A 15,170-nucleotide genomic window follows, 5' to 3' on the forward strand; every position below is an offset into this window, starting at 1 on the left:
AGTCTGATTACTTGAAACAATTATTATGTAAGGACACCTGACATAGTTCTACATCCAGACGCAAAAAATATATCGTCATGTGCTCTTACTTTTTACAGCGCGGCCTAACGACCCAACCCAGAACGGAACCCAATATTACTATATTCGTGTATTACTAGATATTGCTCGATATAGCTTAGCAATAACAAGAAATACCACTCTGTCAAGATCAATACCGAGCAATACATAACAATACCAAACAATATCTAGCAAAATCGGGGTATTGCTCGATATTTACTCGGTATTGCTAGGTATTGGACTTGAGAGAGCAGTATTTCTCGTTATTGTCGACCAATACCGAGCAATACCTAGAAATACCTTGATTTGCACAAATCAGCCAATACATAACAGTACCGAGTCGGGGTCGTCAGGCCACACGGTAAAGAGTAAGAACACGTGGCAACATATTATTGACGTCCAAACATAGAGCTACGTCAGGTGTCCGGACCAAATAAAATTTTGATTACTTGAGCTTATTATGACAACGCCACATTATTTTGTCAATAATTATTTTTTTTGCCATTTTTTATTAATTTATTTTTAACATAATGATTATAACAATCTTTATAAACACTTATAAAATTCATTCCATACATTTATAAGTAAATTAACCTATTTTCATCAGTCTCACTTCGAAGCAAATTTAAGCGGACAAATTATATCAAAATAAATTACAGAAAACCAGTAATTTAAGTAAAGATAAGCCATTTTCCATTGCTACAACAAATCTGTCATCTAGTCTCATTAATGCTAGTCAGTTCTTCTTCAAGTTTCTAGAGTAAGAAGAAGAAGAAGAAAACCTAGATTGTGTCGCCGAGAAGTAATCGAATGCCGACGGCCCCACCGAACGTCTAGTAGCCGTTGGAGAATCTGATAGCAGGGGCTCATGTACAGGATTTCTACTCTTGGCTTGAGTAATAGACAGAGATGATAAATCTGAATCCACAGGCTTGATCTGTGACTCCAAGTTTCCAATGGCCATAGCATAGATTGGCCCACCAGATCTCTCATTCTGTTGGAGAATATTGATAATATTTGGTTTGTATGTGTAACGGAAATATTTGATTGCCAAGATGGGCCCCATTCCTATTGCAAAAATAAGCTGAAAAATAGGAACCAATCAAATCAGCTAAGCCTTTGATAGGAAATTACTTTACTAGCTCAGTATAGTATGATTATAAGCTTACAATCATTGTAATCCAATAAGATGGTTGTCTAAAGAGACGAAACATTATAGTGTACATCCCAAGTCTTGGAATAGTGCTCACCAAGCTATTGATCAAATAAAAAGCAAGAAAATTTCCCCATATGGCAATATGTTGCAATATGGTGAAAGAACTGCATTCATGAAAAATAGTTTAATTAGAAAGGTAGAGGTAGATCTAAAAAGACTTGGTTAGAGAATATTATAAATGATCTTTCTTTATTAGATTTCAATGAGAATTTGACTTTTAACAGGACATAATGGCGAAAAAGGATTCATGTAGCCGACCCAACGTAGTGGGACAAAGACTTGATGTTGTTTTTGTAGAAAACTTTGTTGGAGTCAGGGAATCAAGATTGAATATGAGAAAGCTTACTTCATTTCAAGTGTGACAACTAAAACCTGTAGCCATATGCAACCCGAAAGTGCGACCATTGAGACCTCTTCCATCTCACTTTTTTCACCGGAATAGGCATGCATGGTTACTAGGAAAACCACAAGTGCCTGTCAAATAAATTTATTAGAGCCAGGTGAAACTCATAAATAACATTGAAGACTACTGTATCTTGCAGTCTTAACAGTCTAGTTTAAATGGAACAAGAGTTCAACAAGCATTGGACAAGAGTTGAAAACTTAGCAATCTTTTGAATATTAAAAATGAGGATAACATAGAGCTAGTTAACGGTCTACATACAAACCAACTAAAGCTTTCGTTAGTAGGGGTATAAATGAGCCAAATTTGAGAGAGCTCGAGTGTTGTTTAGTTCGGCTCGTCAAAAAAAGGAGCAAATTTTGTTTGTTTTTATTTGGCTTGTTAACTTATTGAGCCTAACACTAGGCATTCAGGAACATAAAGTTTGCTTTAAAGTAATATGTCATGCATATGCATATAGGATTTAAATTTAAATAGATTGTAGAAAAATAGAAAAAATTATTATGAATTTATTGCTTGATTTTGCATTAAGGGTGGAAGTAATCATAGACTTCTCCATAGGGCTTACAATGAAAATAAATTAAATTATTTACAAAAAAATAAGAAAAAAATTTAACAAGAGGGGTCAACAGCTAGAACAAGAAAAAGGTGGCACACGGATTGCAATTTAATTTACAAACTTTAATCTTCGTGAAAGAATTATCAAATCCAAGTTGTGAATCTATTCTTTCCATCATGCAACCGCATAGACTATCCACAATCGGCTGCAAGAGAGATTTAGACCTATATTGTACATAAGAAAAATTTCTGGATAGTCAATTTTATAAAATTGAGTACATCCGTTGGCTACCAATCTCGCTTTACACTACTCAAATTTTCTATATGCTCCATATTTAATAAAGGAATCGAACTTATGTTATTTTTATCATACCATGAGCTCTAAATATAAACCTGTAGAAAATTTGCCAGAATCTTTATTTAGGTCTATACACGTAATAGAGAAGCTTCAACTCACATGATAAGCTGACCGCCCAAACCATCCAGCAAATGTGCTTGGATTCAAAAGCCTGTATTGATGAGGATAAAGCAATGTTAACTGACAAATAAAAATTTGGTTTTTGCCTAATTTTGATGTAGGAAAAAAAAACTGACAAATAAAAATTTCCATTCAGGATTATACACCTTGAGCAGTCATTAAAAGAAGCAACACGTTTTCCAATAGCATGTGAATGGCATCACGCAAAAATTGAAAGAAAAAAAAAAACGGACCTTCCTGCTTGGCAATATACCAAAATTTGTGGATTCTGCATCACTGTTTTCTCACTAAGATCCTTGTCAAGAAAACATGTTAAAACTGGTATGCTCGTGTAGAATACATTATAAGCCATTAAGCTGACTGAATTGAATAAGCTACTCCCAGAGACGCCTGAAAATAAAGAAAAGCTAAAGACAAACCAACGTTAGTGGCAGAGGTCAGAAAGACAAGCTATGGAAGAAAAGAAATGGAAACAACTACATCATTAAGGTGAAAGTAATAACAATATGAGGTGGTTATGAGCGGAAGGAACTCACAGTATCTGTATAAAGCATAGCAGCAAGGATTTGTAAAAAGAATACTGTGACAAAAAAGCTGTACGATTGTAAGAATAACGCCCATGAACAAGAATCAGCCTTTTAAGAAACCTGAATTCTGGCGAATCATGAATAAATAACTGATTAGTTTGCTGCTATCTGACAGGAAAAAAAATATTTCACTTTCTTGCAAAATAATAGAGAATATAAGAATGACTATTATTCTGAAATATGCTATCACCTTCAAGAAATAATGCTAATACAGTTTACTAAAAACTGCAATAATTAAAAACTCACTTACATATCCAGAACAGCGCATCAGCGAAAAATAACGCTAGGTGCAATCAAAAGTTTTTTGGTTTCCTTGAATATATACTTTGCTACGTTTATTTTCATCTATGTATGAAATACTTTATTACATCATTCATAAGGGCAAATTTATAATAGATAAAACAAAGTGAAGGTACAACATTCATAAAATAGGTACTAGAAAATCAATTGAAATGGTTGATAACTACAGTGGAAAGCCAAGAAAGTGCAGCAAGGTGAAAACGAGATTTGTAATTAGACAAAAAAACAAAAGTTATATTAGTTGTTTATGAATCTATCTTTTTTTTAATGGAAACCATTCTCATTAATAAGAAAAAGTAATTACAATAATTACAAAACAAAAGGCTGGACTAACAAAAGAAGAAAAGTAATCTGAAGGGGTAAAGTTTTGCAGAGATAGTTATTCAGATAGATAGAAAACTTGAATAGTAGTACGAAAGTAGTTCTTTTATTTGAAGTTTTTGTTGAAAGTAAGTACGATTGAAGATGTCAGAACAAAGGATCATCTCCTCTTTCTTTTTGTATGAAAAACATCTACCATTCTTTTTGCTCCAAATGATATAAATGAAGAAAAGAAGCACTACAGCAAAATATTAACATATCGGCAGAAAAAATTGCTAACAAGTCTACTGGGTTTCTGAAGGCAATTAACCAGTTCTTATGCCGTGAAATCCCACTAATATTAGTACTCGGTAGGACTTTCAAGGTTTGTTAATAATTCAAAATTGCAAATGAATATTCCACACACACATACACAATTGAAGATGTCTGAACAAAGGATCTTCCTTTCTTTTTGTCTGAAAAACATCTACCATTCTTTTCGCTCCAAATGATATAAATGAAGAAAAGAAGTACTACAGAAATACATTAACATATCGGTAAAAAAGATTGCTTGTAAGACTACTGGATTTCTGACAAGCATTTAACCAGTTCTTATGCCGCAAAATCCCACTTATATTAGTAATAGGCAGGATTTTCATTGTTTGTTGATAATTCAAAATTGCAAATGAACATTCCACACACACATACATACATTCATTCATCTAGAGATGGGGAGATAAGTAATCCCCAGCGGAGTCGCCAGAAATTTGTTCGCTCATGAAAACAGGCGTGAACCTTGCTCTCACAAGCTTAAGGTCCTTATTTTTTCGAGATAGATTGTATTTTAAATTAACCAGATTTTCCCTGAGTAGTGTCAAAGTTTATTTAGATCTAGGTCCTACTTCCTATGAGCACAAGCCCACATAGTTATTTATCCCTTCTAACGCCTAGAAGAGTACTTTCGATTAAGGATGAACTTATATTTAATTTGTGCATGAAGTGCAGGTGTGTGCACCAATGTATGAATGTTCTAAACCCTGGTTGTGGGGGATGAAGGTAGACCCGATCAAGATCCCATGGTTCCGTCATCCCACGAATACCATAGGGTTCAGTCTACCAAAATTAGCGATCATTGATCATAGTATCTAGATAATCTGATTAACAGCCATGGGTTGTGTCCTCTCAGGGATCCCGAGCAAACTGAAGTGGATATGCATTTGTTATTTAGTTTGGATAGGGACTTATAGCTACATTTAGAAGTTTTCCATTGTTTAAATTTAGAATTGGGTCTTAAGGCCCCATATAGAAGTTGCCCGTAGTTTAGATTTGGGTTGGGTCTTACGACTCCATTTAGGAATTGCTCGTGTGATTGGATTTGGGTAGGGGCTTACAACTTTCATTTAAAAGTAGCCCTGATGACGGGGCTTACGGCCTCTATTAGAGGTGGCCCAAATAGCAGGTCTTACAACTTAGCCCTACAAACTAAGATGTCGAGGGGGTTGGAAGTTTAAATGGGTCTTATGGCTTCTAAATTTAGAAGTTGCCTCACGACAGGTCTTACAACATAATCCTATAAGCTAAGTGGCCCGTTGGTTGGTCTTACAACCTAGCCCTGTAGACTGGGATGCCCGTTGAAGGAATCTAGGATTAGGTTGCTACCTAGATATTTTCCCCTAAAAGTCGGACTTACGACTTCTATTAGAAGTGGCCGAGGGAATTCCGTGTGTACATTTGCTTCACTTAATAAATATGCTTAGTGAAATGATTGCATGTAGGCTTTACATCTTCTATTGTAGCTCAGGATTGCGCCTTTCTTTTATGGTTTTTAGATACAAGGAATAGTTCTGCTGATCTTCCTGTGTTTCTTTCATCTTTTCCTTTGAATTGCCTCTGATTTGAAAAGTTATGCAGGATCACTATTTCGCCTGTTACCTGTGCTCTATGTTTTGGATTTCATAGTGTCATTGATTCCTCAACTGCCCAGCTTTCTAATTCTATAAGCAGATAAAATTTCCTTATTTCATGAATTCTATTAATTGCAATGTTATAAAAATCGAGTAATTAACTGAAAAAATTGTTTTGCACCAAAGGTAAATTGAAAAGTTGCAACATTTAATCAACTTTTTGTAGGATTCTAAAAAACAAGTAATTTTTGAACTTTTTTTATTATAAATAGGACCCTAGATGCATTTCATGAATTCTATTAATTGCATTGTTATAAAAATCGAGTAATTAACTGAAAAGTTGTTTTGCACCAAAGGTAAATTGAAAAGATGCAACATTTAATCAACTTTTTGTAGGATTCTAATAAACAAGTAATTTTGGAACTTTTTTTTATTATAAATAGGACCCTAGAAGCATGTATTTTGATATGAATTGCTGAATAAAAGTTTCTATTTCCCTCTAACTTGAATGAGCAAGTAGAATGTGAATTCTTTCGAGCATGGTCAAGACTAGATGATAATTTCCAGAGATCTGTCTCCTTGTGTCGGCATGAGGCCTAAATCTTTAATTGATGAGTTTCATCCTTGTTCTTTTCACCAAACTATTATTTGAATATTTTTGTATGCCCAATTGATGTTAGATCAAACTCATTATAAGCCAACTTTCTTTTTGGCGATGCAAATTCTAAATCACAGTGAGGGCTTTTATTTATTCTCAAATTTCTTGTGATCAAAATTTGGCAACTTTTAAATTAACATTTGAAGTCATCTAAAACAGTTTTCTGGATTTGCATCAAAAGGAACTAATCATTAACCAAATTAAAAGCTGGGAAATTGCAAAATAAGGCCTTTTCTTTTCTGTGCATTTCATCTACAGTTTGCATTGATAAATATTATATCCTAAGTATGGGTGTCAATTCGGGTCAACGGGTCGGGTTCAGCTCGAACCCGAAACTGACCCGGCACTATTCGGGTCAACCCGAACCCGGCCCATTTTTAAAAACGGGTCAGGTTCTCGGACCCGAACCCAACCCGATTCGGATCCGGGTCAACCCGCCCCGACACGAATGACCCAGGGTTGACCCAAAATTGCTAGTTTTCGGGTCAATCTTCGATTTTCGGGTAAAAAACGGGTCAATCTCGGGTTTTCGGGTCAAATACGAGTTTTCGTGTCCATTTCGGGTCAATTTCGGATTGCTAGGTCAACCCGAACCCGACCCGATTTTTAAAACGGGTTGATTTTTTGAACCCGAACCCGACCCGTTTCAGGTCCGGGTTGACCCTAACCCGGATTTTTCCGGGTCGGGTCAAAAATTGACACCCCTAATCCTAAGACGTCGTGCATTATAATGACTATCATAATAACCATCAACACTTCAATATCATGATCCCAAGTAGCTCAAATAAGGCTATTGATGACAATGATACTAAATTTTAGTATGTCAAAGGAATATCTATGAAAGGTCCTGCCACCCTTATTTTCATCTTTCTTATCTCTATCAAACAGTCCCTCAATCTTAGGTGAGAAGCCTTGCATCTACAAATATATAAAATCAATACTCATTAAGAAAACAAATCCAAATAAACAAAGAAAGAGAGACCAAACTGTTTCTTCAATAGAGCATTTATTTATCATTTTCTAATCAAGCAAGGAATAAGACCATCCAACCAAAATTTAAGTAGCAAAAAAAATAATAAGAAATAGAAAACAAAACAAAAACAAATTCAAACATGGCCTAAGTTGATCAGCATAGATCAAGTGCAATAGATGTACCAATAGTAAAAAAATATAGTCAGTTAGAAGCAGCAGCAAGTACATCCAAAATGTTCATAGCTTGGAAATAAAGATTATTCAAAATAAGGATTGCTGATGGTAAAAAGGTTATACTTACTCCCAATACTATAATCAGCAGCCCTTGCAGCTTGCAGCCCTTCCCTGCCACTAATGCCTACACCAATGTCAGCTTGTTGTATCATCCTTACATCATTTCCACCGTCACCAATCGCCAAAGTTCTGAAGTCACATGATTTTAAGAGCTCCACAAGCTGCTTCAATTAACATTATTTAAAAATATCACTCAATTCTTCAAGTTCTCTATTGGAAAATAAAAATATGTCAAACAAATGACGCATTAAACCAGGAAATAACTGATGCAAACAGAAATCACAAATGTCAACAATAGCTTAACAAGCCACATCACAGAACTTGCAGAGCAAAAACAACTTGAGAACAATATTTGGAAAGAATCATGTATGATAATAGAATATAGATAAAATTGGCAATGTATAAGTTGGAAAGTGCATTAACAAATATGAATAAAATCTAAAAAGTATTATGCGGTGCAAATTCCTTCTTTTAATCATAAGTCAAAAGTCATCTTTATTTACGTCAGTATAGTCATTCTTGATCTGAGAGATGATGGCATTCATCATTCTTTTAAATTTTTTGCATTATTTATCTACGTTATGCATCATGCTTCATCCTTATTTCTCATTGTCAACTTTATAGGTGAAATGGTAATTTTCATTTTAGGCATGATTTCACTATCTTAATGTTGGTGGGATTAAAATTCCCATTAATCTGGAATTTCTATTATAAATCGTAAACCTTGAGTTGTAACTAGTTGACAACTGATACTAAATAAAGATGTGTGATGTGGCAGTTGCACTTGGAGCATGCAGTGATTTTTTGCATTAATCATTACAAAGAAAAGAAAAAAGTGTGGGATGTTCCCCAAATTATGCGTCCAGGGGATTGCAGTCATTTACATTTTAAGTAGCAGCGGGATGACAGGATTTCTACTGACTCTTTGGGCTTTTCTAGTCCCATGAGTAAAGAGAGGTGCATATGGTGATAACAGGGCTTTCTGGTGGACCTTGCACATGCAGTTACTGGTGAGTAGTTGCTCAAATGGATGGTGGCTTTATAGTTTTACTGCTGCTAGGTTGGTATTTCTTTAAAAGAGTGCACGTTTTAGATATACCTTGGGTCTATTCTTTAAAGCGATGGTGAAATAGATGGGCATATTATTATTAGAATTCAAATTAGATGATTGAAGTGGAGGAATGCATCGAGCATATTGTGTGATAGAAAAGTACTCCTCAAACTTAAGAGAGAGTTTATAAGTTGGTGCTGAGACCTATAATGCTTTATGACGCAAAATGTTGGTAGTTAAAAAAGAAACATAAAATAAGGTTAAGTGTTGCAGATACGAGGATGCTTAGATGGATGAGTGGCTTTACACTTCGAGACAGAATGCAAAACGAGTATATACGTGAAAAGGTTGGAGTAGCTTCAGTAGCATATAAGATTAGAGAGAGTAGCCTTACATTATATGGTCACATAAAACTTCAGACTTCCGATGACCATATTAGGAGAGCAAATGAATTAGATCCAACTTATATTAAGAAAGGTAAATGTAGACTTAAAAAGACTAAAAGTGATAATTTTTATTAGATTTAAATGAGAATTTAACTCTGAATAGAAAAAAATGGAGAAAAATGATTCATGTAGCCGATCCTACATAGTGGGACAAAGACTCGTTGTTGTTGTATCTATTTCTTATAGAGTAAAGGCTAAAAAGAGTTCCTCAACTATCAATAAATGTCCAATTTAGCCCTAAAGTTTTGCATTGCCCCATGTTAGTCACTAAACTATTAGATATTAAGCCAATTTGTTCCCTAGAAATGATTTGTTGTTTAAATTAATGGAAAGAACTCGAGAGATTTGCTTCTTTGTGGGCATTTACGTAAAATACCTGCTCTCGATGACTTCCCGCTATACGCCCTGGAGACTAATTTTTGCGAGTGAAGTTGAGTAGGAAACCCGAGCGACGCAAGCGAGACAGACAATGCAAGCAAGCAGGCCGAAAGCAAGAAGCACTGTAGCATGCTTTGATTTGCATTCCGGGTTAACATAAGGCTGCGAGATAGACGGCGCCTTACCGAGCAAGACCCTCCGAGTGAGCACAATGAGCTTTGACATTGTGAGGGGGAGATGATGAGCAAAGTGCGAAATCCATAAGGAGACAAAGCTAGGTTTGTTGTTTACAAGTTGTATATTCCCGCACTAATAACATAAAATAAGAGAAAATTATCTCCCATATCAGAAATATTTCTGGCCATTAAGATTGCTAACAGTTCACATTGTCGCTGTAAAATCGATTGCTCCAAATCCCATTCCACTGTTAATGAATTGGAAAAATATCTGGTGCACTGGCTTATCTTCCACCTCTGCTTGTTCCACCCAAATCACCTACATTATAAGGTTAAGTTCACTCCACATCAATTGCCAATTTTGACTACTATTCATTCAATAATGTTGTACTTCTTTTGTGCTCTGATGTACTAAAGGAGTAAGACTACTATCAAAAAACAAGGAATGGATTGCTCTGTGGGTGAATACTGAACAAGATCACTTGGATTATATAGATTTTTTTAATTTCAAAAGGGTATTTAAAGAGTAGATTTTGAACGATTGGTATAAGATTTTGATTAATATCAAAGTTTATTTAAAATCAAAGCAGTGAAATTATTACCAAATAAAACAGTTTGGCCAACATAGTTGTGAATTTAATGTTGAAGATATAGGAGTTAATGCTAAAATCCACATCATGTGGCTCATGGAGGTACAAGAGTTGTTTCAAGCCAAGACATAGTGAATGGAGCTATAGGAGAAGAATTTCTCTTTCTTTTTTATTTAATATTGGTTTAAATTTATATTTGGTCTTGTGCCTAATCAACTAATACTCTTCATTTTATCTTATTTTTATTAGGCCCATCAGGCATCAGAGAGAATCAAGAAATAACAGTTGAACCACCGATTTCTTTTAATAATGCTATCTAATCCTCGAATATTTATTTTGTTTTTTGATCTTTTTTTTTTGCCATTGGAGGGCATTTGTTATTCGATTAACTCTATTTGGGGTACTACAATTGGACTCATTGAAGGTGACCAACAACAAGTGTCATCGACTACAAATGTGAATATTTTTTAATAGTGAGTTCTTCCATTGGTTTTCTTCATTGACAAGTCTGAAGATTAATTTATAGTTGAGTTTATTTGAAATTGTATTGTTCAATATGTGTATATATTTAGCAGTCAAACAGGAAATAATGGACTACATGCATTAGTTTATGAGTGGCTAGAGGACTCCAATTTCTTACACGTTTTAGTGGTTTGTCCCAACCAACTACTATTAATATGTCATATGTTGATGTTGAGGATGTAGAAGCATCTGAGAGAAGTAGTTACCATAATGATGAGATGCCCAAAGACGATGATGAGGATGAGGATTATAACTTAACAGATGATTGTGAGCAGTTTGCAGACAATGATTATGAGATGCATGAGGACGATGAGTTATTTGAAAATATTGTGATTCTTTTCGTTGAATTTGTAGGCATTGCAAAGAAGGGAAAGAAAAATATCGGGTTTCCAAATATTAATTTTAATGATAAATTTAAAAGAAGTAATTGTGAAGCTGATTCTATGGATTCCAATAATGACGTTAGTGTTCATAGTGGCGAGGAAAATGATCGCAAAAGATGACCAGTTTTCAATCCTGAAGTTGATTGAAACAAGCAGATGTTTGAAGTGTGAATGGTATTCAGTAGCAAGGAAGAATTTAAAGTGGCTGTTCAAAATTAGTCTATTGCTAGTAGAAAATTAAGAAAGTTTTAAAAAAATGACAAAAGAAGATGTCGAGTTATTTACAGGAAATCTAATTGTCATTTTCTCCTCTACATCGCAAAGCATGAAGGAAGTCATTCATGGCAGATTAGGTCTTTGGAAGAGCATACATGTTTATGGACCTATCATAATAAAACTTTGACATCAACAGTTAAAACAAAAAAATGTGAATAAAATTATAATTGATCAACGTTATAAGACAATTTTTTTTGAAGATAAGTTATTGATGAGTTGATGCATTGATGCATTCATGTTTTTAGTTTATTTTTGTTTTAATGTAATTTGAACAATGTTAGTTGTGTTTTATATTTTTTTAAGCTATCCTATGATGGTTGGGCATCCAATGATCATGGTAGGAAAGTGCTAGGCATGGCAAGCCTTGGGTTTGCTTGCTCTTGGGTCCATTTAGTCCTTGGACTGCATGCTGTTTTCGGTTTGGTGATGTTGTTGCTCTTGGGTGAGCCTTGGCTGCTTGGTGTTAGCTCATAAATGTTTGAGCTGAAGTTTAGCTCAATGATTGGAGAATAAATGCACTTCCTAGCTCATTAAATCAAAAAGGCATGCTATTATTTCAAGCTCATTATTGAAGAGTTTATTGTGGAGTGGACTTGTGCCTCTTCTCCTTCCTTTGCCTTTTCGGTTTATGTTGGCTGTTGCTGTTCCCCTGGTTCTCCGTCTAGGTTTTCTCCTCCCAGATGCTTTTCCCGTGAACTGATGCCTTGTCTCCTATGCTGGCTCTTCGGGTCCCTTGCTGGCTGGTTTCACGTGGCTTGCTGGTGGGTTTTCCGTGGATTGTTCCCTGTTTTTCTGTGCAGAATTTCTGTTGTTGTTTTGTTGTCTTTTGGTCTTTCATTTGGTGACTTTTGGCCTTTCATTTCCCCAAATTTGATTGGATTTGGTTGGAGGTGTTATGGTTGTTTGTCTACCTTATTTTGCCTATAAAAAAGAGTTCTTTTGGGATGGAAAAGGTGGTTGAAAATTCTGAGCAAAGTCTCTACAAAAACCTGAGGGCTTCTTCTCTTCGAAAAGCTTGAGAGCTTGTTCCATCCCATTTCCTCCTCTCTATTTCGTCTTTGCTTCTAACCTCTTCTTCTCTACGCAAGTTACACTCCACCTGTATCCTTCTTCTTGAGCTTTAGAAGTTGTATGTTGGCTGAAATTTGGAGACATTTGCCGGAGGATTTTGGTAGGACGTTGGACTCTTTTGCAGTGGTGGACCCACGGTTTGCAAGCCTTAGCACAATTTTACTATATTTTCCTACTCTCGTTGCATGTGAGGAAACCGCTAGACGGTTATACTGAGGATAACATTTTATAATTTCATTTTGTTTCGTTTGATTTGGCTTTTGTTTCTTCGAACGTTTGTTTGGTTATTTGCAAGCTATAATTGAATCGAGTTCGGTTCACATTTTGTCCTGGTGTTCTCAAACTTGTCTCTTCACTCTAGTTTGTTTGCATCATGCATGCAAATTTCAATTTTTTGTTTTAGTTTTTATCGTAATTTGAATGCTATAATTTTTTTGATTTTTTTATGCTACCCTATGATGGAAAGCATCCAATGATCATGAGTAGGTAGTGCTTGGGCTTGACAAACTTTGGGTGTACTAGCTATCTTGGTTCATTGGTCTTGGGCTGCTGGTTGCTTCTCGGTTTGGGCTTGGCTACTCGGTTTTTGCTGTGTTTTGGGGGGCTGATATGTTCCAGCTCATTAATGCTTCAGCTGTTGTTTTTTTCAGCTCATTATTATGGGAAGTTCTCCTTTTTAGCTCATTATGTGGAGTGGATTCTTGTTCTTTCCCTTTCTCTGTGGCCCTTCGATTTCCCTCACCTGGCTCCTTTTCCCGTGGCTGGTTCCTTCCCCCCTTAGCTACCTATTCCGGTTCCCTGTGGTGCTCATTCCTATCTCCCGTGGCTGCCTTCCCATTTCCCTGTGTGGCTCTTCGGGTGATGCTTCTGAACCGCCTGCTAGCCTTCCATTTCCCCTGTCCTGATTGGATCGGTTGTGATGAAGACATCGAAGATCAACAGCTACGATCGTGTCTATTTATTTTCATGTATTTTATTTGTTATTTGTACTTTTTCATTTCTACCCTCACTTGAGGGCTTTGTTTTATGTTTGCCCTAGGGGCAATTGTGTCTTTTAATTTTCCCTCATGTATTTGGCTATTTAAGCCCTCCCCTCCCTCTTGGAAAGGGATGATGAATATTGATATGAAAAATTTCAACTTTGGTTTTGGATCTCTTTGTGAGTTCTGAGTTCTCTTTGTGAGTTCTCGAGTGAGGAATAGCCTAGGAGAGGCTCAAAGCAATACCCAACAGCCCCTTGGTGGAGCTCTTGGTTTTCTATCGAATTTCTTCTTCTTTCCTATCCCCTTAGCCGCCGGATTTCCCCCACTACCCCCCTCCACTTGGCCGGCCAACACTCTTTCCCTTCCCCCACCGCCAAAACCCCCAACCACATCTCCGAAAACCTTATGATTGCTGTCCTGAGAGTTCGTAGCTGCTGCCCAGGAAATTCTCGGCAAGACGAGCTGCTGTCCTGCTCTCCTAAAACCTCCGGGTTGCTGTCCTGAAGCCCTACAGCTGCTGTCCCAAGGTTCCAGCAGGTTCCTAATGCTGTGCCGCCATCCGGAAGACCTTTATTTGCTGTCCAGATTTTCTGGAAAACTGTGGGGTTGCTGTCCTCTTCATCCAGTGCCTTGGTGATCAAACGGGAAGCTTCGCAATCTCTCGTCTTTGAGTAAACTCTTTCCCCGAATCTTTTATCTTCAAAGTGCTCTCAATTGTGGTCTAGTAAATTCATGACGATCATGTTAATGCTTCTCCGCTAGAACCTAGAAATAGGAAGAGTTGTGTGTGAGGGATCTTTCATAGACTAATCTTATTGTTAGTATTGGAATTTATTGTTGAATCGATCCATGTATGCAATGTCGGATTAAGTTGGCTATCCTTTTGAACTTAACTTTTAGTCATGTGATTTAACCTAACTAAGTGCCTTTTTTTTTATATTTATCTTATCGTTCAATTCCGCATAAGAACTTGTTTATTATTGTGCTCTCAAAATTAAGCGTGCAAATTCATTATGAAATTCATCTTCGTATGGATTGTATCACATCAGGTTGTGAGGTGGTTTTGGCTATTTGGCTGCCCCTTTTCTCCTATAAACATGAGATGTTTTGATGAATAAAAAGTTGTTGATTGTTGAGCTAAGTTCTCTAAAAAAACCTAAGGGTTTCTTCTTGGAAAAGCTTGAGAGCTTGTTCCATTTCTCTCTTCCTCTCTTCAAATTCGTTTTGGGCTTCTTATCTCTTTCTTCTCTCCAAAAGTTCCACTCCACTTGTATCTTTCTTCTTGAGCTATTGGAGATGTTGGTTGGCTGATTTGGAAGCATTTGTCGAAAGAGTTTTGGAGGACGTTGGCCCTTGTAGCTGTGGTGGACCCTTGATTTGCATGCCCTTTAGCACATTTTTTATATTACCTACTATTTCGTTGCATGTGAGGAAACCGCTAGTTGGTTGTTCTGAGAGTGGTTGTTTTTATTTTTAATTTAGTTTTCGTTTGTTTGGCTTTTGTTTGTTTTGTGGTTTGTTTGATGTTGGCATTCTAAGTTTTGAATCGAGAAATGTTCTACTAGTC

At 36.2% G+C, this 15,170-nt stretch overlaps 1 protein-coding gene across 3 annotated transcripts in view; it reads right to left on the bottom strand.

The window, feature by feature from the left end:
• Window positions 1–635: 635 nt before the first annotated feature.
• LOC110101567 (phospholipid-transporting ATPase 2) overlaps window positions 636–15,170 on the bottom strand; it is an 82,632-nt gene continuing 68,097 nt past the window's right edge. For 2 of the 3 annotated variants that reach the window (XM_028699026.1, XM_020829521.2), the window contains exons 19-25: window positions 7,735–7,891; window positions 3,249–3,366; window positions 2,946–3,119; window positions 2,692–2,743; window positions 1,620–1,747; window positions 1,227–1,377; window positions 636–1,141 (exon numbers count right to left, since the gene is read on the bottom strand). In XM_028699026.1, coding sequence (XP_028554859.1) covers window positions 794–1,141; window positions 1,227–1,377; window positions 1,620–1,747; window positions 2,692–2,743; window positions 2,946–3,119; window positions 3,249–3,366; window positions 7,735–7,891 — 1,128 coding nt within the window. In that variant the 3' untranslated portion in view covers window positions 636–793. The remainder of the gene's footprint in view (window positions 1,142–1,226; window positions 1,378–1,619; window positions 1,748–2,691; window positions 2,744–2,945; window positions 3,120–3,248; window positions 3,367–7,734; window positions 7,892–15,170) is intronic. The other variant, XM_028699027.1, reaches the window with a different exon arrangement.

This window comes from Dendrobium catenatum, unplaced genomic scaffold (genome assembly GCF_001605985.2).
Source record: "Dendrobium catenatum unplaced genomic scaffold, ASM160598v2 fragScaff_scaffold_1209, whole genome shotgun sequence".
NCBI lineage: Eukaryota > Viridiplantae > Streptophyta > Magnoliopsida > Asparagales > Orchidaceae > Dendrobium > Dendrobium catenatum.